Source organism: Protopterus annectens, chromosome 15.part0 (assembly GCF_019279795.1).
Source record: "Protopterus annectens isolate FY-2018-M chromosome 15.part0, PAN1.0, whole genome shotgun sequence".
In the NCBI taxonomy this organism is placed as follows: Eukaryota; Metazoa; Chordata; order Ceratodontiformes; family Protopteridae; genus Protopterus; species Protopterus annectens.
The window spans coordinates 540,565,565-540,591,063 of NC_056749.1; the positions used below are offsets into that span (position 1 = coordinate 540,565,565).

The window sequence follows — 25,499 nt, forward strand, 5'->3', positions numbered from 1 at the left end:
TTAATTAACTTTTTCTAGAACAAATAAGTCTCTGTTAGCATGTCATTTGTTCATCTCATAAAAAAGAACCCAAACTATGATTTTGCAAATGTCAGTCATGTAATTGCATAATGAAAAGAGGCTTGTCCAGTGCAAATGACTCAGCAGACTGTTACTTTTTAATCACCAACAAAGCCCCATTCATTTCAGAGTTAGAAAACTACACAGCAAAAGATGGCCAGGACACATGCAGGGGCTTTTTTTTACTTCACTATTCTTCAGGTTTTGAGATGCAATGCTTTTGGAAATGGAGCTCCAGAGTCAGCCTGTGAATCAATGCTGCCAGGACACAAAGGTTACCAGCCACAGCCATCGCCGTCGCCTTACAACATCAGTGTTTCAGCCAAGTCATTTAAAAATGGACAGCCAATAAATGGTAATGTACTCACCTGTTGCATTTTTACCAGTAAGAAAAAAAACCTTTTTCTTTTCATTCTCTTTCTTTTTGTAAAGAATAGTATGCTCTTAGCAGTGCTGTTTCTGAGCTGAAAGAAATAGCCTGCAGTGAAGACTAGTTTAAGTGAGGCTCTGGACAGGTGATGTGCTTGTTCAAGTGATTTATGCCATGTGAAAAGCTGTATTTTCTTTCAGTGCCTTGTTACTATTTTATGAAGTCTGGGTGATATTTAATTTGGTAGATGGGAGCAGTAGAAAGAATTAAAGGGTAATCTTTTTTTGCAGAAATGTTGACATTGGGGTATTTACTCATTTACGCTGTATAATTGTATTATTACATATACAGACAAGAAATTTCCATTGATAAAATGTACATTATCCGTTTCAGTGCATTCAGCTGTGTAGCTTGCTCCTAAGGGGCTCTACCCTGTTCCATTTGCCTTCTGCTTATGCCATGCTTTCCTGAAGAATCACTAGTTTTTAAATGTATAATGGTCTAACACAGCCTATTCAGTTTCTCTATTACTTTTCCATTAAAGAAAGATTCTTAACATCTTATCTTAAATACACTGTTTCCTTACTTTTTGAGGCATGCCTCTTCCTAAATTCTTCTGTCTTCTGTATGTCCTTCCTCAACCAAATCATCACTTGTGTACATTCATTGATATCATATATATATATATATATATATATATATATATATATATATATATATGAGATACATTATGATAAACCCTTGAACTGATATGTACACATGCACGCATACACATACACATACACACACACACACACACACACACACACACACACACACACACACACATTAAATTGACCTATGAACTGTTAGTAAATATAAGTGCTATTATTAAAATGTATTTAAATTATAGATTATAATTTACAACAATTTTCAGAAAATTAGTATACATCAATGGTCTGTAATTCTTTACTCAAACTTCAAGTATTCTTAGTCTGACATTGTTTAAGTTACGTCATTTTCTGTGTTCTGTTTGATCAGCAAGTATTAACGTGTCCTTCTTCATTCACCGTAACGAAATCTGTGTGTACTGCTTGTTCTATAAGGGGAGTTTTATAGTATCATAGCCTGTTTTACTATAAAGACATGTTTACCATCATCTGGAAAACCATGGAGAGAAATAAGACTATGAGCTGTTCATAGGTGTGTACTAGGCTAATGGCCCTGGAGCCTTTACAAGCCTAGCCCATAGAAGTGCCCTGGCATCATGCCGTCCGATGTTAGTTGTCACTGCCTCTATCAAGTAGAGCTACTGGAGTGATCCCCGGGGTGAACTTTCTATTTCCCATCCACTCATCAAAATTTCTCTTGAAGAGGGCCAGTGAGGTGCTCTGCTTGATATGTATGGGAAGTCTATTCCAGAGCATGGGCAGTCTCTGAGTTATGTATCTGAGTATTCAAAACTTGCTAAACAACCAAAATGGCAAAAAGACAGCTTCAAAACAACAGCTTCAATAACAGGCTTTTACCATGTTGAATCCACAATATATGAAATATAGAGCTTTACTGTTGTAAAAGTCAAGTGGTGTTGTAATTCCACAGCTTTAAAACATGTGGATGTCATAACAGAAAAACGAACATAAAAGTGAAGAACCCTTCTGATGTAAACAATGGACAAGCGCTTTCAGCTTTTTCAAGCCTTCTTCAGAATGGTTGTTTAGCAAGTTTTGAATGCTCAGATGAAATACTAATACTTGTGGTGCAACGCTCTTCCAATATTTACATTGTTTTTTGTTCTGCTGAGCGTTCTTTAGCAGAATTCACTTCTTTTTCTGGATTTGAGTTATGAATCTGTCCCTCCAGCATGTTCTGTTGATTGTGGTAATGATGTTGAGGACTCTGGAGCGTGTGGTGCAGAGGGATTGGAATTTCTTTAGATGTAGCATTTCTAACAAAGCTGGGTCAGACATGGCTTTGTAAATCAAGCAGAGATCGCCTCTTAGTAGACAATATGAGACAGAGAATAGCTGGAGTTTTTTGAGTCTGTCCATGCAGGACATGTGTTTAAGGCCTAGGATCCTCTTTGTGAGGTGCTTCTGTGGCCTTTCCAGCTGCTGCAAATGTTCTTCGTGTTTCACTGTTGCAGTCATTACATTTGGGTAATCTGCTGGCAGGTTGCCCTCAGTCGGCCTGAATAACAAAGTCTTGGGTCCTGCGTCGGTTGCTGTCTTTTCTTCCATGACATCAGGTCATCAGGGGTATAAAACAAGCAGCCGATGCCATTTTAATCAGTCTTTCTTGCTGTGTGGTGCCAGAAGCAGTTCACAAGTGCCGGTCGGCCGACTCCTGAAATTTTCATTTTCGAGTTTCAGAACCAAAGTCTTCAACCTAAAGCTAAGTACCCCGTTGGGGAAACTTTTCCTTGCTCCTTACCAATGTCAGTAAAAGTTAATAATTGTATTACTTGTGGGAAGCAAATACCTCATAAGGATTTTCATTTGTACTTTATTCCTTGTCTAGGCCCTGACCACAACATGCCTTGCTGTCAGTTTTGTGCTAAATTTAACAAATGCACTATTAAGCGTCAGTATATTTTTGCTTCTAAATATTTTGGCTCAAGATTTAACTATCTAGAAATGTCGTTGGTTAGCAATCCGACAACCGGAATTCACAAAAAACACAAAGAAAAAGACAGAGACAGACCGTCGAGGTTCAAAACCAACGAAGCTTCTCCTAAGCCAGTCGCCAGTTCGCCGGTACTCAGTGCCCGCTACTTTTGATTCACAGGCCTCTACCGAGACCCATTAGGAGTCCAGTATGCCACAAGACACTTCAAGTATTGAACCCATGGATGTCTCTCCCTTAGATGGGTCCAGAGCCGCTGAGCAGGCACCGGCTTCTGAGGGTGTTTTCAGGCCTAAAGATTTGTATATTAAACCAACGCCATCATCAAAAACAAGGCAAAAACCAACTTCTATGTCTAAAAAAATGACACATGGGCCATGTGTTCAGGCCTCTATGCCTAAAAAACAAATGATCAAAATGGCTGAGGATTTAATTACTTTGATCAGGGGTTCCCAACCCACTCCTGCTAAGAGTCCTAGGCAAGGCACTGATTATGAAGCTTCAGATCAGGTTTCCATTTCTTCTGATCAGGAATTTTCTATTCCACCTTATGAGGACTCTGATGCAGAAGAATCCATCCCTTCTGCTTCTCCTCCTGAGAATTTTTCTTTTGGAGAAACTTTGCATACCTTAAGGGAACATTTTCATTGGGAGAGTCAGGATTTTTCAGAATCCAAAAAGAGGCTTAGGGATTTCCTTCTTCTTCCTCAGCATAGGCCTTTGGCTATACCTCCTATTTTAGACATTGTTGATGATGTTTTCTCAGAATCCAGCATGGCTCCTGATTCCCTGCCTCCAGCTCCTAGTAAGCCAGACAGATATTACAGGGTTCCTGACACCCACACGTTTCTTTTTAAAAACCCTACTGCTGACCCTGAAAGAATTTCTCAGGGTCCCAAGGGTGTTAAGGCTTCTACTGCTAAAAATCCTACCCCTTCTGATAGAGACTCCAGGGCACTGGATAGATGGTGTAAGAAGGTTTACACGTCTGCAACCCTGGCAATCAGGGCTTTAAACTGTCAATTTCATATGCTTAAATATCAACAGCATGTCATGGGCTTACTTAAACAGAAAATGATGTTGATTTCTGACTGTGTGGAAAATAAGGAGTTGCAGGATTTATTACATTCAGCTGAACAAGTTGGAAAGCATACTTGCAATGTGGTTTTGATTCCTTGGAGGCCTTTTGCAGGGCAACCGTAACTGGATCTGTGATAAGAAGGCATGCTTGGCTCAAGGAGCCAAATCTGCCTGATCATGTTAAAGCAAAATTGTTGGATGCTCCTTTACAACAGGACAGTCTATTTGGTAATAAGGCAGAAGAAGTTTTGGAAAAGATGGAAGACAAAGCTAAATCTATGCAAACTGTAAAAGATTTCCTACAAGTGCAGCCACCCAGGTAAATAGGGTAGTACTAGGCTAACTGCCCTTGCGAGCCATTTTAGGCCTAGCCAATTATCCCTTGTGAGACTCAAAATCTGCACCTTGTGATTGTAAGGCAAACACCTTAACTATTAGGCCACCCTCCCAACCTGGCCTACTAAGAATTGGTCCTTTCCAGTACCCAACAGAGCCGCTCAGGTCAAACCCAGGCACTCCAAACAGGTTTCAGTCACAAGGAACTTAGAGAACAAAACAATGGGGTGCCTCCACCTCCAAATCTGGAAGTAGCAAGGCACCCTCCCTATGGTCTTAATGACTTTGCTCTGCCATTTCCAAGCACTTATCTTTTGGCAGCCCCTTTGGGGGGAAAACTAGCACTTCATGCCCCAAATTGGCATCTAATTACCTACGACAAGTGGGTTTTAAAGATAGTAGCCCAGGGATACAGATTTCAGTTCCACACGTTGCCAATTCCAAATGGATGGCCATATCTGCCTCAAAATCAGTAGGCAGAGGCCAGGAAACAAGTTATGTCTCTCATGGATATGGGGGCTATTCAACCAGTACCAGAAAAGGAAAAAGGACAAGGTTTTTATTCAAGACTTTTCTTGGTACCCAGAAAAGACAAATTATGGCGTCCAATTCTGGACTTATCCATTCTAAATACTTTCCTGGACATTCCAAAATTCAAGATGCTGACTCTACAACAGTTACTGCCTATGCTGGGTAAGGAAGCCTAGTTGGTAACTCTAGACATAAAAGAGGCTTACCTGCATATCCCAATCAGGGAATCTTGCAGAAGATACCTCCGCTTCAAAGCAGGCTATTTGCATTACCAGTTCTCTGCACTGCCCTTTGGCTTATCTACTGCACCCAGAGTCTTCACAAAGTGCCTGGCATCAGTAATTGCATTTTGCAGACAAAGAGACATTCAAATTTATCCTTATCTGGATGATTGTTTAATTCAGGCAGAAAGCAAGGACACTCTTCTACAGCATCTGGCATTTGTAAAAAGGCTTCCAACATGCCTAGGGTACACCATAAACGAAAAGAAATCACAACTGGTACCCTCTCAAATAATTACATTCCTGGGTGCAAGCTTGAATACAACTGCCCAAATGGCTTACCTCACACCAGACAAACAAATTCAATTGATGACATACTTCAAACAAGTGGCTACAAAAACCCAGCTAGCTGCAAAACAAATTCTGCAGGCCTTGGGGTTCATGGCTTCCTGCATTCTACTATTTCCATATGCAAGACTGCATATGAGGAAACTTCAATTGTACCTAAAAAACTTATGGAGTCAACATTGTCACAGCCTGGAAACAATGATTCCTATCATTCCTTGCCTGCAACAGGAGTTCCTATGGTGGGCAGAGGCCTGTCACCAAAACAAGGGACTGTCATTCATTCCACCCACCTGCCACCCAAACCCTGACTACAGACTCATCAGATTATGCTTGGGGGGCCCATCTAGCAGGGAGATGCATTCAGGGCGAATGGAGCCCAAATCAAATGCACCTACATATCAACCAGAAAGAAATGCTAGCTGTACAGAACTTCATCCAGGACAACTACTGATAAAGACGGACAACACCACAGCTATGTGATACATAAACAAGCAGGAGGGTACCCACTCCTACCCGCTTTACAGACTAGCCATGGACTTGTAGAACACAGCCGTGACTTACCAAATACATCTACAAGCTCAATTCCTGCCAGGAAACCAAAATACTCTGGCAGATGAACTAAGCAGAAATCTTATGGACCCACACGAATGGAAACTGGATCCACAAATCTTCAGCATGTTGACATGACATAGATCTTTTTGCCTCTCCCCAAAACTATCAGTTGGACAAATTCTGCACATGAATTCATCACAAAAAAGCTTGGAAAGTGGATGCTCTATCCTTCAGCTGGAAAAATCTATCAGTCTATGCCTTTCCCCCACTGCCTCTGCTTCCCAAGGTTTTACCGAAAGTCAGACAGGAAAAACCGAAAATTATTCTGACTGCTCCAGACTGGCCTCGCCAACACTGGTACCTGCTCCTATGCAATATGTCACACCTTCCTCCGTGGTACCTGCCTCAGACAACTTATCTACTGTCTCAGCACACTCAGCTCCAAACTCTGAATCTTGCAGCATGGCTAATCAACTAATTTCACCAGCCACATCTCTCAGTAAAGCTGTGATGGATGTCATTTTGGAGGCTAGAAGGCCTAGTACTAGAAAATCTTATGCTGATAAATGGAAAAGATTTTGTGCCTGGAAACAAGCACAAGGAATAAACACAGCAATGCCCAATATTCCTCAGATTCTGCAATATTTAACTGAAATGCTTCATAAGGGCTTATCTTTTTCTTCTATAAAAATCCATGCCTCTGCCATTTTGGCTCATTACAACACAGTGCCTCCTGTCTTTTCTCATCCACTGTTAAAGCAGTACCTCAGAGGGGCCAAAAATTTGAAACCTCCCAGGAGAGCACCAACTCCTTCATGAGACCTCAATGTTGTGCTGGAAAAACTCACCCTTCCTCCTTTTGAACCAGCTGCTACTGCAGACATAAAATTTCTCTCTTGGAAGACAGCTTATCTTTTAGCTGTCACTTCAGCTAGAAGGATTTCAGAACTACAGGCCCTCATGGCAGTGGAGCCTTTCATTATCTTTTATCCAGACAGGGTGGCCCTCAGGACCAATCCAAAATTTATGCCTAAGGTGGTATCCAGTGTGGCTCTTAATCAGACCATTCATCTGCCAACTTTTTTCCCAAATCTACAGAACAAGGGGGAGCGGATTCTGCATTCATTGGATGTACACAAACAACTAAGATTCTACTTAAACAGGACAAAATCTCTAAGAAAATCTGAGCAATTACTGGTGGCATTTGCTGTAGGGGCAGAAGGAAAGGCTATTTCAAAGCAGACTATTTCAAAATGGATAAGCCATTGTATTCGTTTCTGCTACATGCACCATGGTAAACCTGTCCCCAAGGGGATCAGATCCCATTCTACCAGGGCTGCATCTACTTCTGCAGCCTTTCTCAGAGGAGTTCCTACCAGAGACATTCTAAAAGCTGCTACTTGGAGCTCAGTTCATACGTTCACTAAACATTACCATTTACCTCTCTTTTCTAAATCCTGTCCCCAAGGGGATCAGATCCCATTCCACCAGGGTTGCATCTACTTCTGCAGCCTTTCTCAGAGGAGTTCCTACCAGAGACATTCTAAAAGCTGCTACTTGGAGCTCAGTTCATACGTTCACTAAACATTACCATTTACCTCTCTTTTCTAAATCCAGAGCAGGTTTTGCCACTGCTGTCCTGCAGGGCCTTATAGCTGCTCCTAATGCTGTATAATTCCATCCTCCCAACCATAGCTTTGGGATTCTACCCAAATGTAATGACTGCAAAAGTGAAACACAAAGAACATAGTACAGTTTTGTACACTTACCATAAATGTAGATGTTCGAGTGTACTCACTGTTGCAGTCCTGGTTACCCACCCGCCAGCCCCCTATTCCTCTTTTATTATACCTCTTCTTTCTTTTACTAAGCTCAAAAGCCTTTTTTGTGTATTTGCTTTTAGTTGGAGGTAGATTTTTTGTGTTCTAAATTACATGCATATTTTATATATATATATATATATATATATATATATATATATATATATATATATATATATATATTGCTCCCCATTTGGGGGCATCTGACATCTGGGGCAAGAAAAAATGATTAAAATGGCATCGGCCGCATGTTTTATACCCCTGACGACCTGACGTCATGGAAGAAGAGACAGCAACTGACGCAGGACCCAAGACTTTGTTATTCAGGCCGAATGAGGGCAACCTGCCAGCAGATTACCCAAATGTAATGACTGCAACAATGAATACACTTGAACATCTACATTTATGGTAAGTGTACACAACTGTACTTTGTCTACTGATCGACATGGCAAATGGGGCTTTATACTCAGTGACTGGCCTAGTGAGGGAAGAGTAGAGAGAGATGATGACCTCTTTCTTCCTGGATGCAAAACCCTTGGTAATGAGATGTGCCACATAGAAGGACGTTCGACCACAGTGGCAATGTGGTGGTCGAAGGAGAGGTTGCTGTCAACCTGTGTCCCCAGATCTCTTATAATGCCTTCAGTGTTTAGTCGGCTCCCATTGATGTGGTAATTAGTGGGAGAATAATGTTAAAGGAAAACTCCACCCTGGAACTAAAAAAAATGTTTTCACTCTGTTTTCTGACCTATTTTAACACCTCAAAATCACTCTAAGTGCTTCATTTGTAATTTTAGCCTGTTTTCTACAACATGGCTACCAATGGGGCTTGATGTATCAACGTGATCTTGTACTCCCTCAACCCTTTCTCTTTCCCATAATACTTTTTATGGCTCATGCCAGACATAAGGAAGTAACTTTGAATTCCCATGCCATTGATATATAATGGAATCTGGGAGGGTCGCTATTATTTTCTTTACCTTCTGTAGAAGGACTGCTTCTTTTCTCTCCCTAATCAGCCTCATTTATGTTTGGCTCAGACTTGTTTTACACTATACTTAGAAGTTATCCAGCTACAACCAGAAAAGTAACTAGTAGCAAGAAGACAAAAATCAAAATTAAAATAAAACAATAACATTTGCTTTTTGCATGGGGGCAAGACCCCCTGCACCCCCACACCCTCTGCTAATTATGTACACTAACTCTGAGATCATACAATATTGGGGTAAAGGCATTTTCCCAACCCCAAGAACTGTGCAATTTCGTACACATTGACCATCTGTATTGCTGACCAAATTTTGTTGACTAAAGAAGTGGCAACCATACATGGATTTGGCTAAATTCAGTTCCCCAAGATATATATATATATATATATATATATATATATATATATATATATATATATGTATATATATATATATATATCTATACTCAAACACACACACACACACACACACACACACACACACACACACATACATATATAACATCCATCTACAACCCCTTTTTCCCATTATGGGACAATCCTCTAGAGCCAAAGCTTACACCACCAGGTGGCTAGACCAGCCACAGTAGTTCTTCCACACCACACACTCACATGCACACTCACACTTATCACCAATTTAGAGTGTCCAATCCATCTACTGCATGTCTGTGATATGTGGGAAGAAACCAGAAAAGTTGGAGGAAACCCACAAAAACACAGGCAGGACATGCAGACTCCACATAGAAGGCACCCCAGCTGAAAATTAAGCCAGGGATCCTCTTGCTGTGAGGCAACAATGCTATCCACTGTGCCACTGTAGCTTTTAAATGTCATTAGTTCACAACATATAAAATATATTTTTTCATGTATATGAATATGAAAAGACTGAAACAAGGATGATCCTAACTGAAATGAGCAAAATGTTAAAAGTGAAAAGGTTAAGCTTTAAAATGCTGATATTTAAAATGCTTCAATATGCACACTGTTCTCAGATCTTCAGAACTTCATAAATAGAATATAACGAGTACTAATAAAGGGATTCCCCCACCCACAATGTATACGTTTTCACTCCAAAGATGCACATCTGCAGGAATGAGGGAATATTCTGTTTTCTTGCTAGGCAAAATATTCTTTCATCTTCAAGGTAATGTGATCTTAGAGATAGATCAGCACAATGCACTTTATAGGCATTTGATGAATAATTCGACGCATACATTTTTATTCAAAGTCATCACGAATGTGAATTTAGGAGTGAGAGGGGGAGATATAAAGTTGCTTACGGAGACATTAGAATCCAAATGGATTATAACTTTAGGATCACACAGGTATCCAGGCATAAATGAGGTTGTGCCTTTAAAACCTGCCTTACAAAACAGGCGGGTAATATATTAGTATAATTGAATTTTGATTGGTTGTCAGCATATTTAAAACTAAAGACCAGTGTTGCTTAATTTGTCTGATGAAGGGTTGGTGAACCCGAAAGCGCTTACCACTATTTGGAGTTTGTATCTGCAGTTGTTTTTATTAAAACTGAGTTATTTTATCAGCCTTGTCTTGCCACTCTTTTCTTCACAAGTTTTGGATTATTTGGTTTTGGCAAGACTTTAGCCCTAGCACAAAACATTGTTTTCTTGATTTCGCTTTTGGTGTGTGCTTTTGTGCTGGGCAGGCTATGGCTAACAGTCTCATGGAAACTTTCGAACAAGGGGAGTCCAATTTGGGACATGTTGATGGTAGTTTCATGAAGACCACAGACTATCTCAGCCAGAACAATCCTCTTTTGGATCTTGGTCTCATGGTGGATAGAACTGGACTTGATAAAGGTAATGTTCCTGTAGCAACAGATAAAAGATTTGATGAACTTATACGAGATTTAAACTTTAAAGCAATGAGACTACAGAGGTTGAAATGGCAAAACTTTCACTTTGAAGCATGCCAGCAGTATGGAATTGTTCCCCGTGGGATGAGAATTCTGTGCATGCCAACTCAGGGGGAACGTTACCCTGAGTTACTTGCGCAATGGCAGACACTTAATATTGAAACTGGCTTCAGGTACATGGACCTTATAAGCAAGTTCTTTGGTCCGGAGCAGTTGGAGCTACAAAAAAGTGTGGATGCACTGTTGAATAAAATCAATGAAGATTTTAGAGAGACTGGGTACCAACAAAAACTTAAAAATTTACAGCGTGACCTCATAGAAAATGAGGAGAAACTCCGGAAACAGAAGACTCAAAAACTGAGACGAGACTTTGAGGATTTTTCCTCAGGCAATATCTTTGTTTGGCCCAGGTACAAGGGGGCCTTAAACACTGATGACGTGAACAGAGACGGTCGAGGGATGAAACGCCAACATGGAGGGCGCATAGGAGAAGTACGGAAGGAACCAGCCGTGACAGGAGGAACGGTTAAGCCCTCAAAAGAACCAGCTATTCCCGAGTCATCCAACCAATTAAGAAGAGTGGTGGCCCAACATGAGCCGCCAACCGTGGAAATACAACAGAAGCCGCACACGAGTGCATTTAACAACACGGACCAGACGTCCGGGTCTACGCGAGCATTAGGTAATGCTCCTTTGGTGGATATAGAGAGCCAACAAACGAAAACATTGGATGGGCAACACATCGACAAGGGAGCACGTCCTAAGCAGGAGCAAGCTCGACAACATTTTTTAGAGAGCTTACCGGCTCCGATGAAGAAACGCACACCCTGGAAGAGATCACACAGCGAGGGGAGAGACCCCAACAAAAGGCGACGGACTTTGGAATGACTGGCTATAATCTTTGTGGTATGGTGTATAATTTATCTTCCTATGTTTTAACAGAGGACGAACTAACTGTTTTAAACAAAGGCCTGACCTTTGTACCAGGGAAGGTTAGTGTTTATAATGATGTAGTGCTGGATATAGCGCTTTTTTGTAGGAATTTGGCATTAAAATGTATGTTTAATAATGGCTCACATAGTGAGTCTATTAATAATGATGCAGTGGTAGCTCTGAGACAACCCAGTACATTTATACCTCCGTTTACACCGGCAATGAATATGTTTATTAACAGCTGTGAACGTGATTTGAGAAGTCATTTTGATGAAGGTGTTCACAGTAAGTTTTATAATTTAACAGTAGCACAACAGAAAGCTGTAGGAAATTTGTCTAATAACAAAGATATAGTTATAAAAGGAGCGGACAAAGGGGGAGCCATTGTCATACTTGACACAGTAATGTATAATAAGAAATTGCAGGAGTTATTGTCAGATGAGAGTACCTACATTCCTATAAATCCTGTCACAATAGTTAGGATAGTTGAAGGTGTACATAAAGTGTTGAAGGGTCTCCATTTTGAAATGATGATTGAAGATGATTTGTTGAATTTTCTGATGGTGGCCAAGCCAACCACACCTGTATTTAAAGCTCTACCCAAAATTCACAAATCACTCAGTGACCCTCCCCTCAGGCCCATAGTTTCGGGACGAGGGTGGGTTACTGAAAATGTGTCCATTTGGTTAGAATGTAATTTAAAACCCTTTGTGGAAAGAGTGCCTACCATATTGAAAGACTCGAAGGGTTTTTTGCAGGTAGTGAGAGATTTTCAACATAAACAAACCTATAATAACAGCATTATGGTCACATTAGATGTGCAAAATCTCTTTACGGTCATTAGTAACAACTATGGCACACAAGCGATAGAATGTATTCTCAAGGAGATGGGAGAAACTGACAACAAAGTTAAGCTAGTCCATAAATTGTTGGATGTAGTCTTAGAAAACAATGTTTTCTTAGGGGGTCCACAAGCATACAGGCAGGCACAGGGGGTAGCGATGGGCACCCCCTGTGCCAATACATATGCAAATTTGGTTCTCTATTTTTGGGAGAAGAACAACATCTTCAACAATGAAAGTTGGATGAAACACATAGGAGCCTATGTGCGCTTTGTAGATGACATCTTTATTTTTTGGCAGGACACCTTAGACAAACTTTTTAGTTTCTTGGATTACCTCCATTCTACCACTTCCTTCTTTAAATTCACCCTAAATCATTCCACGGAGCAAATAGATTACTTGGATGTTAGCATAAAATGTACTTTGGAAGGGTTTACTTCGACATTACACAAAAAAGACTGTTGGAAGAATCATTTATTATCGTATGATAGTATGCACCCCCGCTTCATGTTTCCCAACATAGTTAAAAGTCAGGTGTGCAGAACCTCTAGGCTATGTCTAGAAGATGAGGATTTCAATAAAGAAATAGGACAATTGAGAACATGTTTTGGCCAGAGAGGCTATAATGAGAACATGGTTAATTCTGTTGTACACACTAGTTTGGGTCAACGTAGCGGTAGGTACAAACCTTGGTTAAGACAAAGCCAAACAGAAGGTGCAAAATGTCAGAAGAACAAGAGGTTAGATAGAGTTAGGCTCTATTTCACGTATAGCAGTGACATTAAAGATATACAGAGTATAGTCAGTAAAAATTGGAACATATTAAGAAGTGACCCCAAGTTAGACACCATGATTAGTCCAACACCGAATTTTGGCTATAGACGTAATAAAAATCTTAAGGACTTACTCTGCAAAGAAAGACCTGCCTCGGATAAAAAGTTGTTGATCACCAAAGCAGGGACGGTACCCTGCGGTATGTGTAAGGCTTGCAGTAGTATTGATGGGTCCAACATTTTTAAACATCCAATAACAGGACAGATTTTCCAATTCAAGGCCAAAGCCACGTGTAGAACATCTAACGTGGTCTATTTGGCCGAATGTACACAGTGTCCGGTATACTATGTAGGGATGACAAATAATATGTTAAAGGTCAGGGTCCTACAGCATTTGTCTAGCATTAGAAATAAAGATCAGCACAATGCACTTTATAGGCATTTGATGAATAATTCGACGCATACATTTTTATTCAAAGTCATCACGAATGTGAATTTAGGAGTGAGAGGGGGAGATATAAAGTTGCTTACGGAGACATTAGAATCCAAATGGATTATAACTTTAGGATCACACAGGTATCCAGACATAAATGAGGTTGTGCCTTTAAAACCTGCCTTACAAAACAGGCGGGTAATATATTAGTATAATTGAATTTTGATTGGTTGTCAGCATATTTAAAACTAAAGACCAGTGTTGCTTAATTTGTCTGATGAAGGGTTGGTGAACCCGAAAGCGCTTACCACTATTTGGAGTTTGTATCTGCAGTTGTTTTTATTAAAACTGAGTTATTTTATCAGCCTTGTCTTGCCACTCTTTTCTTCACAAGTTTTGGATTATTTGGTTTTGGCAAGACTTTAGCCCTAGCACAAAACATTGTTTTCTTGACTTAGAGATATCATGTGAACACTGAGGGTGGTGCTGCCCCCCCCCCCACATACACACATGTAGATAATGCAAGGGTCTAATTTCCTTTCACCAGTAATGATAGTAGCAGATGGGTTTTTGATTATATGTCTTTATGTAATGTACTTTTTTTCAGCTTTGTACCTGTGTTATCTGGCTGTTGCTCATTTGTTCCTCTTCATCAGGTGAGGGTTAACCAGGAGGGACCATCATTTAGACAACCATCAAGGGCAGCTTGCATTTTCTTATTTTTCCCCAGCCCTATATATATATATATATATATATATATATCTATATATCTATATATATATATATATATATATATATATATATATATATATATCTATATATATATCTATACATATATATCTATATATACATATATATATATATGTATATATATATATATATGTATATATATATATATATATATATATATATATGTATATATACTCACCTAGGCACTGAGTAGGGGCATGCAATGGGCTGCTATCAGAGTCTCACTTCTGCAAGGGGAATTCCCTCCAAACTTCCCTGGCCCTTCCTCTTGGAGGATGAGCAGTGCTCTCTCCTGTCAGGCTCCACCAGGGAGATCACACTGGCCAGTGTGCCCTCACATTGATGTGAACTCCTCCCACTGCCTAAGAAGAGGGAAGTGGGGCACACCCCTTTACTCCTCCCCCTTTCTGTCTGGTTCCTCCTCCTGCACTGATGTCACTAAGTAAGGACTTCATGCCTCCATTACTTTGTGCCACAGATCCAGGCCGGTGATGTACTTTGTATTCTGGCTGTATTATTGAAAAAAATGTAGGTATTGTACTGAGGAATTACTAATAAATTGTACAAAGTGACTACATTCTTTTATAACAACATATATTTTACAACCTGGATATAATACTGTTATTTTGATTCTGTTAATGTACAAGATTAATGATTCTGTGATGATTTAATGCTCCAATATTCTATGACTGTACCATGTATCCTAATAATTTTTTCATCCGATCAAAAGAATTCAGACAGTAACTCTTAAAACATTACTGTAGGTAACTAAAATACTATGTAAATAACAAATCTGTCTGTACACAAGATTTTTTTGTGCTTTCATGTTTGTTTACACCCTTTTTAAATCTTGGTCTTTTGAGCATTTGGTGATTTGGGCTCATCTTGTGAATGCCCATCATTTTGGCTTTAGGTTCGATTCTTGCCTGGAGTTCCTTCTGTGCAGAGTCTGCATGTCCTCCCTGCACTGAGTGAGCTTTAAAGACATGCAGGTAGATGCATGTGTGCCTTCCGTGAAGGTTGGGTGTTGGGCTGGCAACTCGGCACCATAAAAATCCACTGCCAATCAATCTGCGGACTGGTGATCCACTGATGCAACCCCTAACTGGAAAGACTATGCTATTATATGCAGACACTACACATTTATTTTGTTCCATAGTTATGTGATATTTCTGAAGATAAGAATGTTATATATATTTTTTCCACTGTTACATGATATGACTGTTGGGCTCTACCCCACTTCTCATGTTCTTGGGTATTGTTTCCTTGCACCTCTTATGTCCTGGCCACACTTCTCATCCACTGTGAATTCTGGCTCTCATCTTCTGTCCTCCTATATGCTTGTAGTGTTAGTTTTCTACCTTTCCTCTTGCTTGAATGTTGGCCCCTCCCCTTATTCTTATCTTTATGCTGTTGGAATGTGATATTTGACTCTAATTTCAACTCCTGTGTACTTATAATGCTCTTTCTCACCCTCTAACATTCCATGTATTTGGACTATTAGCTCATCACCCCTATTTCCTATCTTTGAAATATTGATTCTTTTCCTGTCTTCCATAATTTTCTTAGAATTGTGGTACCTCATCTAATCTCCCACCTTCCATGAGCTCGGAATCCCTCTTCTCCATCCGATATTACTACAGAATATACTTGTTCATTTTCTTCCTCTTACCTTTCTTTGACTTGGAATGTTGATTCCCCATTCCTCTTCTCACCTTCCATGTACTTGGAATGTTGGATTTCTACTCTTCTTCATGCCATCAACTTATCTAAATCATAGATTCTTCTTTTTTTCTCACCTCCCATGAGTTAAAAAATTACTTAATCCCCCTTTTTTCACATCCAAAATGCCCTGAATGTTGGTTCACCTAATTTCCCACGTACTTGGAATGTTGGTAGTCCACCCTTGGAATGTCACTCTCCACCTCTAATTTTCCATCTGTGAGGAGTATTAGTGTTATTCACCTCTTCTCTTACCTCCATTTGCTTGATATGTTTGTTTCACCCTTTCACTTCCCATGTACACAGAGTGTTGATTGTCCACCTCTTGTCTTATCTTCCATGTAAATGTAATGCAAATTTACTTCATCTTACTTCCTATGTGCATGGAATGTTGTTTCCCCATCCCTCACCCCTCATCCTACAAACTGTGTGTTTAGACTGATACCATGTGTGTGTGCACAGAATGTCGGGATCTCATCCATTCATTCAACTTCTATGTGCTTGGATTGGTACTTTCCCACTCCTCTTCTTACATTTCACATTCCTGGAATGCTGGTCCCTCTTCTGTTACTTCTGATATACTGAGATTCAGTAGTGCCCTTTTTACCTCTGGTGTGCTCAGAATATTGGTTTTCTTTATCTCACCTTCCATGCCTTTGAATGTTACTCCCTCCTACCCTACTATGATCCTAGAATGCAGGCTTCTTACCTTTCCTCTCACTTCATTTCACATGTGCCTATATTGCAGATTCTCTGTCCTTTTTCTCATCTTCTATGTGCTTAGAATGTGGGTTCCCTTCCTCTCATCTCCTACGTACCTACATTGTTGCTTCACCTTATCTTATCTCTTCTGTGCTTCACCTCATCTTCTCACCTAGGTACTAGAAATATTGGAAACCCTACAATTTCTTCTAAACTCAAGCTGGCTTGATGCTAATTTCTCACCATATTCCTTCATCTCCATGGTACTTGTCTGCAGTCTTGTCTGTTCTGTCCTCTTGTTCCTTTTTCTGCTCTTCTTCCTGTAGACAATAAACATTTTCTCCCCATCCATAGGTTCATAGGTGAGCACTAGGTTAGCTACCCTTGAGGGCCAGTTTAAGCCTAGCAAGTTTCCCTTTTTGTGCACTAAATAACCTATCCCAGTTGCCAATAGATTGGCCTTAATCATACCAAGGCTGATAACTATATATTACCACAATAAGAATAACTGGGATCATACCATAGATAATTTGAAGGGACCCATGCATGGGATAAAGCATTTAGGAGCTGCCTCTGTCCATTAGTAGTACTGGGTCAGTTCCTAGATAAATTTTCTGTTTCCCATGCATAAATATAAGCTGCATGTCAAAACTGACAGGGGTGAACTTTGTTTTAAGTGGCTAGGGAGTCTGTTCCACAGCAACGATATCTTCATCCAGCAGATCTATTTACATGTTTTTCATTACTCATCTACATACTGCTCCAAAGAGTGAGTGAGTGTACACACATGGATGTCTGCAAACATGTTCATTTGTGTCTGCATGTGTGCATATGTCTTTGAGTAACCTTTCTAGCTGTTTAGCTTTATGTCATATTCAATATACTGTATGTATATATGTATGCATGCATACAACACATAAAGACACACACACATGTGTATGAGTGGGTGTGTGTGTGTGTATGGAGGTGTCGCTACTGTATCTAGTGCCTAGTGTAAATCCCCATTATACCCAACTCAAAAAAGGTCTTCTGATGAAACTATAGCAAACCACTTGCTACAAATGTAACATGCGGCTTAACAAGTGTCTTGCTACAGTTAGAATACCACACATGAAGCAATTCAACCCTTCATCGATGACTGCAAATACAGTGTCAGCAATTGCCAATTGTACCCCTTAAAACACTGTAACCAGGGAAGCCACTCCTTCACCCTGCCCTAGTTACTCCTGTGTGTGTGTGTGTGTGTGTGTGTGTGTGTGTGTGTGTGTGTGTGTGTGTGTGTGTGTGTATCTGAGAGTAATGGCCTCTTAGCTGCTTAGCTTTATATCACATTAAGTACATTTTATGTATGCATATCTACAACACATACACAGGTGTGTGTGTGTGTGTTTATGAATATATGTGAATGGATGTCATTGTGTTTGACAATTCCCATTTCACTGCGTCACAAATCACTGGCAAAATCATTAGCATAATGCAACTCATTAAGTACTACCGAATGATACATTGCACAGGGAACACAGGACTTGCTCCCCAGCAGGAAACATGGTAGCACCCAAAAAAGGAGTTTGGATGTGTTAGTTTCACTAAAGTTTTGCAATGACTTGTGATCCGATGAAGTCTGCAATCACAGAATGATGAAAAATCAAAAACTGAAGCTTTAGTAGATTGACATCCTAAATGTCACCAGCAAAAGGTCAACAAAAAAAAATCTAGTGTGCATGATTTAAGGCATATATAACCACAGAACATGTAAATTAAAAAAAATTTTTTTTTTGCAGGAGAGCACTAGTAAACAAACATACCCACTCTAAGATCGCACAATACTGGGAAAGGAGCATATTCCCCAATACTGGCATTGTGGTGATCTTACAAAAAATTTGATCAGCTTTCTTACTGACCAAATGCAACAGACAGGAAAACTGTTGACTAAAATAGCAGTCAAATAGCTTTAGGGTTACTATAAATATATATATTCATATGGGTCTACTTCACTCTACCAAATTTTCACATAACCGAAAATCAAAAGGAGAGAAGAAGAGCGAAATCGCACAACACCGAACATTTACATTACTGAAATTCAGAACAGCAAATCACCAGCTGCTCCAAGTCAACACAGAAATCTACCTTTTGTTACGTTTTTGCAGGGGGCAAGCCCCCTCACTCCCTGCAAATTACATATGCCAACTCTGAGATCGCACTACAGTGGGGAATAGGGTAAATTTCCCAATCCTCACTGTACCACGAGCTCCATTCAAAAGCTCTGAATGGTGTGACATGAACAGCTGGTTTCGTTGACCTGAATTTCGGTAATGCAAAGGTTTGATGATGTGTGATTTCACGCTTTTCATCTTGATCTTTTGATTTTTGGTAATGTAAAAATGTGGTAGAGTAAAGTAGAACCATATAGATGTAGATATAGATATAGATACAGATACAAATAAATATGTGCACACACACACACACACACACACACACACACATATGCACACACACGCATATATTGAAATAATATATCTGTTTAACTCAGTCCTACTCTCATACTCCTGTTTTTACCAAGGGGAGACAATCAGATACACATACAGAAATTTCTTATTCTCAGACAGGGCAATGCTACATATACCATATACTGACTGATGAAATTGGTAAAAGCTAAATTTCTTGTGCAGGTAATTGAAGCATAAGCTAACTGTTGCATAAAATAAATGATGAGTGTGGCTCATAGCATCTGGAATAATAAAGATGTGCACAGTTTGCTGTATACTCCATAGGTACAATCAGCTAAAATGGATATGATGTCGCACCAACAAGATGTTCACTTCTACAGCTTACTGTATAGATTCTGACCCAGTTTACACATATCTTTCACTCTTGATGTTTAAATGTCATTTATGCTCAACACATGGTTATAGTTTATCTGCAATGCCTACTTGCCTGGCTGCAGTAAGACAGGAGACCTGTTTGCCCTGTGTGTTTTATTCCTATGTATAAAGATTCAGCATTGACTTGTGTATTGCACGACTCACTGTACCTCTGTGGCAAGCATATATCGGTGGCAAACAGCAATATTGTGATCCCACTACTGCATAAACTGGTGCAGCAGGGTGTTAAAGTTACGAAGTTTGATTCTTTCATACTAACACTTAGTGCTGACCTCTGTGTAGCAGGAAATAAACTAATTATTATGGCAGCAACATCTGTCAGGCATAGGATTTACTCCTAAATGACGAGGTTTAATCCCAAGATCAAAGATTAAGCAACCAAATGCTCAGGCCAGGAGGAAGTAAATCCAGACCACCACCTCTGGCAGGTATTAACATTAGCATTTTAATTACATTCAAGTTGACCCAAGTCTGGGGTGTAGTCATCAGTCATGTGGTATGGATGAGAAGTATTTTACTATATGTTTCATTTATCTTCTAGGATTTACATCAAAAATCATGAAGGCAGTTGTATTTAATTTAAAGTAGCTCCTGTATAAGTGTTAGATCATTAGAATGGCAGCTTTCTGTCCACCATGGGACTGTATAAAATGTCTACTGCTATTTCACAGTTTTCCTCACAGGATAGGTGCTTCTCATTGTTTTATCAGATTATCAAAACAGAAAAAAAAAATGTGAACAGTGCATATATACCAGATAAAGATGACAAAATAAAAAATATTTAGCATTTTCAAAATAAAACTAAAATTCCAAATCCACCTAACCATTGTATAACAACTTTTACCTAATCAGGGTGTATATTTTTATGATAAGATAAAATTACTGTACTGTGTTTGGTGATGGGTTCCACCGTCATGACCAAACCCACCAGTCAGAAGAATAGCACATTACAGTAAAGTCTCACTTAACCGGCACCCATGGAGATTGATAGATGCTGGTTAAGTGTATGTGCTGGTTGCCTATGATGTGCTTTGTGATTTTTGATTGGCTTGTATACCAGCATAAAAGCCAATCAAAAATGGCAAAGCAGAGGCTGTTCCGCATTGAACAGAAGAGGCTTCCCTTTGGGATTTTTAATTGGCTAGCATACTGGCATACAAGCCAATCAAAAATTGCAAAGCAAAGCCACTTCTATTCAATGCAGAACTGTTCTACATTGAGAGGAAGTGTCTCTGCTTTGCGATTTTTGATTGGCTTGTATGCCGGAAAAATAAGCTAATCAAATGGTGGTTGCTTGAGAGTGCTGGCTAATTAAGTCCCAGATAATGGGGAGTTTACTGTATAACAAACCGCCTAACAATGTATTATGTAAGCAACATTACCCTCCATGATGGGCGCTTTGAGGGAAATAACAGATTTCCCAGGGATGTTATGAGGCATAACACGTCACTCCTAGAAGGTCTGCTATTTCCCTCATAAGACCCACCCAAGACTGCATTACTGCATTTAGATAATAGGCTATCTGCTAAATTTTTGATGTAAAATAGTTCCTCAAGCTACTGTTTCAAACGATGTAGCATATGTAATTGTTGGAGGAAGCATTTTACATCCAAAATATAATCTAAGTAAGTATTTAATGTACACATACAGTGCTTGGCAATTACAACTACTTTCTTGACATTTCAAATGTCTCATTGTGTTCAAATGAATGAAAACAATTTGATGCAGCACAAGGCACTTCATACATTTCAGCTGCCCTAATTTTTTTTGGGGACAGAAATGTCCAATTTTCTAGTAAATCACTGCAGATTACCATCAGTCAATGAATCCAAACATAGCTTCATACTTCTTATGTTGATGGCAAACATCTTGCTCTATTTAATTATTAAGTGAATTAAGATTATATTTATTTACTTGTATTTATTTATTGCATTTGTTTACTGGGAAAGTCCACTGGGCCTAAAAGAGCCCATTTTCGGTGGAGGCCCAGGGAGAAAAGCTCTGACAATAACATAGATGCAGAAAAAAAATTAAACACTAATTGGTACAGAGGTAGAAACAGTGTTACACATAGTGGTTACAGTAATATATACAGACTATATACATAAGTCAGGAATTTAGACATTTTTTCTTCTTATTGTTGGGTTTATCCAGAATTTTTGAGCAAAGAATTTGCGAGGTATGTAGTCGGTCTCTCTTATGCTTGCTCTCTCTCACTCTCTGTCTCTTTCTTGGTTGCCCACTCCATTTCTCTCTCCCAGTCTTTCTGTTTCTGTATCGGTTACGTGTGTGTGTGTGTGTGTGTGTGTGTGTGTGTGTGTGTGTGTGTGTGTGTGTGTGTGCAGGCACAGACACACAATTTTTTTTCTTTTTGTTTACTTATTTTTTATTTTACTCTTTCTAAACAGCAAAGCTGCATTTGGTGAGTGTAAAAAGGTGACGGTTTGCCTTTTATTTCTATCCGTGCATCACGGTATCTTAAAATGCTGTCATGAAATGGTGGACTTTTTTTTATCATGTAATATCTGTACATAATACTTTACTGGAGAAAGACTGTTGTCCAATATGGTATCACTGTACGCTATATCCATTAGCTAATGCAATGTAATGAACAAAGTGCTGCAATTACACTCAAAATTCAGGGAAATGATACGATCATTAAACGCCTTTTTGAGGACAGAAAGGCATTTTACCAGATATTATAAAGCACCCCTCATCCCTGTTAAGCTCTAGTCTTGAACTATAAAATTAATAGCTGTCAGTGATAATTAGTGAACAGCAATGGGACTTGCAAAGAATCTTAAAACATGTCCTAAAGCTCTTTAGCTTCTCGTCACTCTTCTATGGTGTCCAGTCAGTATTTGGTAGGGATAAGATTCGTTAATGCCTTCAAGTCTGTGAAACATTTGACACTCCTCTACTTTATTTCCCTAATGTAGTACCTGGGATCATGTAAATGTCCACACACTGTACAGAATTATGATCATAACCCTGCTTAAGTGTTTTAAAATGATCTCATTGGTGTTCAGTCCCTCTGTGCTGTGAGCTCACCCCCCCAACTGACCAAAAACATCACCTATACAAAGTAAAAGTTTCCTGCTGCTGCTGCTATCAAGTGAATGACCACACCAAATTTGTATGGAAGACCTACCATCTCCCAGCAGTTTCCCCCCTCAAAACTCACCAAAAAGCATCACCTATAGACAGTAAAAGTTCCCTGTGGCTGCTATCAAGTGAATGACCACAGCAAAAGAATACAGAAGATCTACCATCTCCCAGCAGTCTAGGATAAACTGTACAGAAATGTTTAAACTTATTCATAAGGAATAAATGTTAAGTAGCTCACCCTAAGGGACAACAGCTAAGAGTTCGTAATCTCCAATTAAATAGTTCGCCCTTCCATAAAACTTCACCAGTCCCTCTCTCAAACCTTACGGTTGTACAGTTACTTGGTTTGTCTAAATTTACAAGCCTCCAAAAATCAGGCTACATTTCCTTACAAAGGAATCTTACAGAAACATTCTTAAAACTACCTCCTTTGAAACCATAGATGCTGAATGTTTTGTCTTGACCTCATCACGGCGAGGATCTACCTGCTCTGTTCGTCCTCGCATCATTCAGGCTCATTCCAGTCCCCTACCCCATTTCCCACCCACCCCCTACTGTGCCTACATTTATTTTAAATTAACCACTCCCACAAACCCATTATCCAGTCAGACACAGCAACTGATTTAAAATACACCACTCCTTAATTAATTAACCCTATCCAATATGGATTCAAAACAAAGCCAATTATTTATTTATTTTATTATTTATTTTACATTTGTTGACCGGGATTGTCCAACTGAGCTGAAGAGCCCTTTTTCAGTGGATGCCTGGGGAGAAAAGCTCCAACATATTATACAATTTTCATTATAAATGAGCATTAAACAGCAATGTTACAGGATTATTACAAGGCATTAAGTAGCAATACAATGTTATGCAGTGTCAATAATCAGGAGTATAGCATAACTATTTCAAGATGTATAAAAAGAAATATGTCATTAAGATGAGTATAGTTTTTGGAGTAAATGGTTACAAAAACCCAGTTTTATCATAATGTACTTGCATGAAGGCAAGACAACTACAATAGAATTTAATCTAAAGCCCATACCAATACCCTAAAATAAATGAAAACCTTTTTTCTACTTCTTCCCCCCATTAATACTCAACACGTTTTCCCTATATACTACTGCTGTAATAATCTTATCAATAGCTACACATTTTACCTCTTACCACATCAGCCTCCATGAGTCATTTTTCTCCCACTCCACCCCTTTTCACTTTCCACAAAAAGATCGATCTAAAATCATTATCATATCCCCCTCAATCTATAACATGACACCCATACTACAAGCCCATTACACACTACTATCTCACCACAATTCCCCTTGAATCTCACTGCAATGTGACAGATACATAGTTAAAATCTAAAAAACCTTAATAAATATACCATCTAAACTAACTCTAAGTGGAGGCATCCATCCTAACCCCCCGGCCCAATAACTAACCAGAACAGCATTTCTCCCCAACCAGTAAACTATCCACAGAGTTTATTAAACCACACTAAAAACCCAGGTGATCTCTTACTATTAAATATCAATATCAGAAGTATTGCTAACAAATTCCAAGAACTACACGCCATTCTCTCTCTTGTTCACCAGATATTGTTCTAATAGCTGAAACCTGGCTAAAACCTGATATTAGCAATAATGAAATTATTGCACCTGGATAACATATTCTAAAGGCAGACAGAAAGGACAAGAAGGGAGGTGGAATAGCCATTTTATTTAAAAACAACCTTACTGTGGAAACCATAGAAAACAAAGCAGAAGTGATTTTTATAAGATTAAAGATTAATTCAAACAAATCTGTAAATATAATTGGAAGCTATATACCCCCCGGAAACAACCTCTCCACAGTAGAAACCATACTACATTGGTCCTCAGAAACACTGCCCCAGGAAACAATAATCATGGGTGATTTCCATTTAGACTGGCTAACCTGCAACTCCCAAAATCCCACTAATCACATCAACCTCCATGGCTTCACCCAAATCATTGAAGCACCTACCAGGATTGTCAAGTCATGAAATAGGTACTCCACCCCTGACTGGATTTTAACAAACAGACCAGCTCTCTCATCTCACTGTGGCAGTCTCCCAGATAGCCTCAGTGACCATCTCCCAACCTTTGTGATCAGACATTGAATAAATCCAACAAAACAGATGACTTGTCATCAAATAAGGAACAAAACAAACTTTGACCCTCAATACTTCATATCTACTATCAAGCTTTCCAATTGGGCACCATTTAAGCAACTCCGCCAAGAATATATTATTAAACATTTTATGTCTACCTTCCTAGATATCTTGAACTTTGCCCCTTAGCTAGGCAAAGAAACCAGATTCCTACTAAAAATGAAAGAAAAAGCCTGGGATCAACGGCACAAAATTAGATCTCAAGCTGCTACACAGGCATACTATCAGCTTAAAAATAAATCAAAGTCACTAGTCAAACAGGACAACAGAAACTACTATCATAATATCCAAAGAAAACACCAAAATAACACTCAAAAGTTCTGTTCAGCAATAAACAACATACTGTTACCAGGTAACACCAGCACACCCTCCCCATC

At 39.3% G+C, this 25,499-nt stretch overlaps 1 protein-coding gene across 1 annotated transcript in view; it reads left to right on the forward strand.

The window, feature by feature from the left end:
* Positions 1-188: 188 nt before the first annotated feature.
* Positions 189-25,499, forward strand: part of LOC122789905 (putative defense protein 3) — a 157,310-nt gene continuing 131,999 nt past the window's right edge. The window contains exon 1 of the mRNA XM_044057358.1: positions 189-415. Coding sequence (XP_043913293.1) covers positions 214-415 — 202 coding nt within the window. The 5' untranslated portion in view covers positions 189-213. The remainder of the gene's footprint in view (positions 416-25,499) is intronic.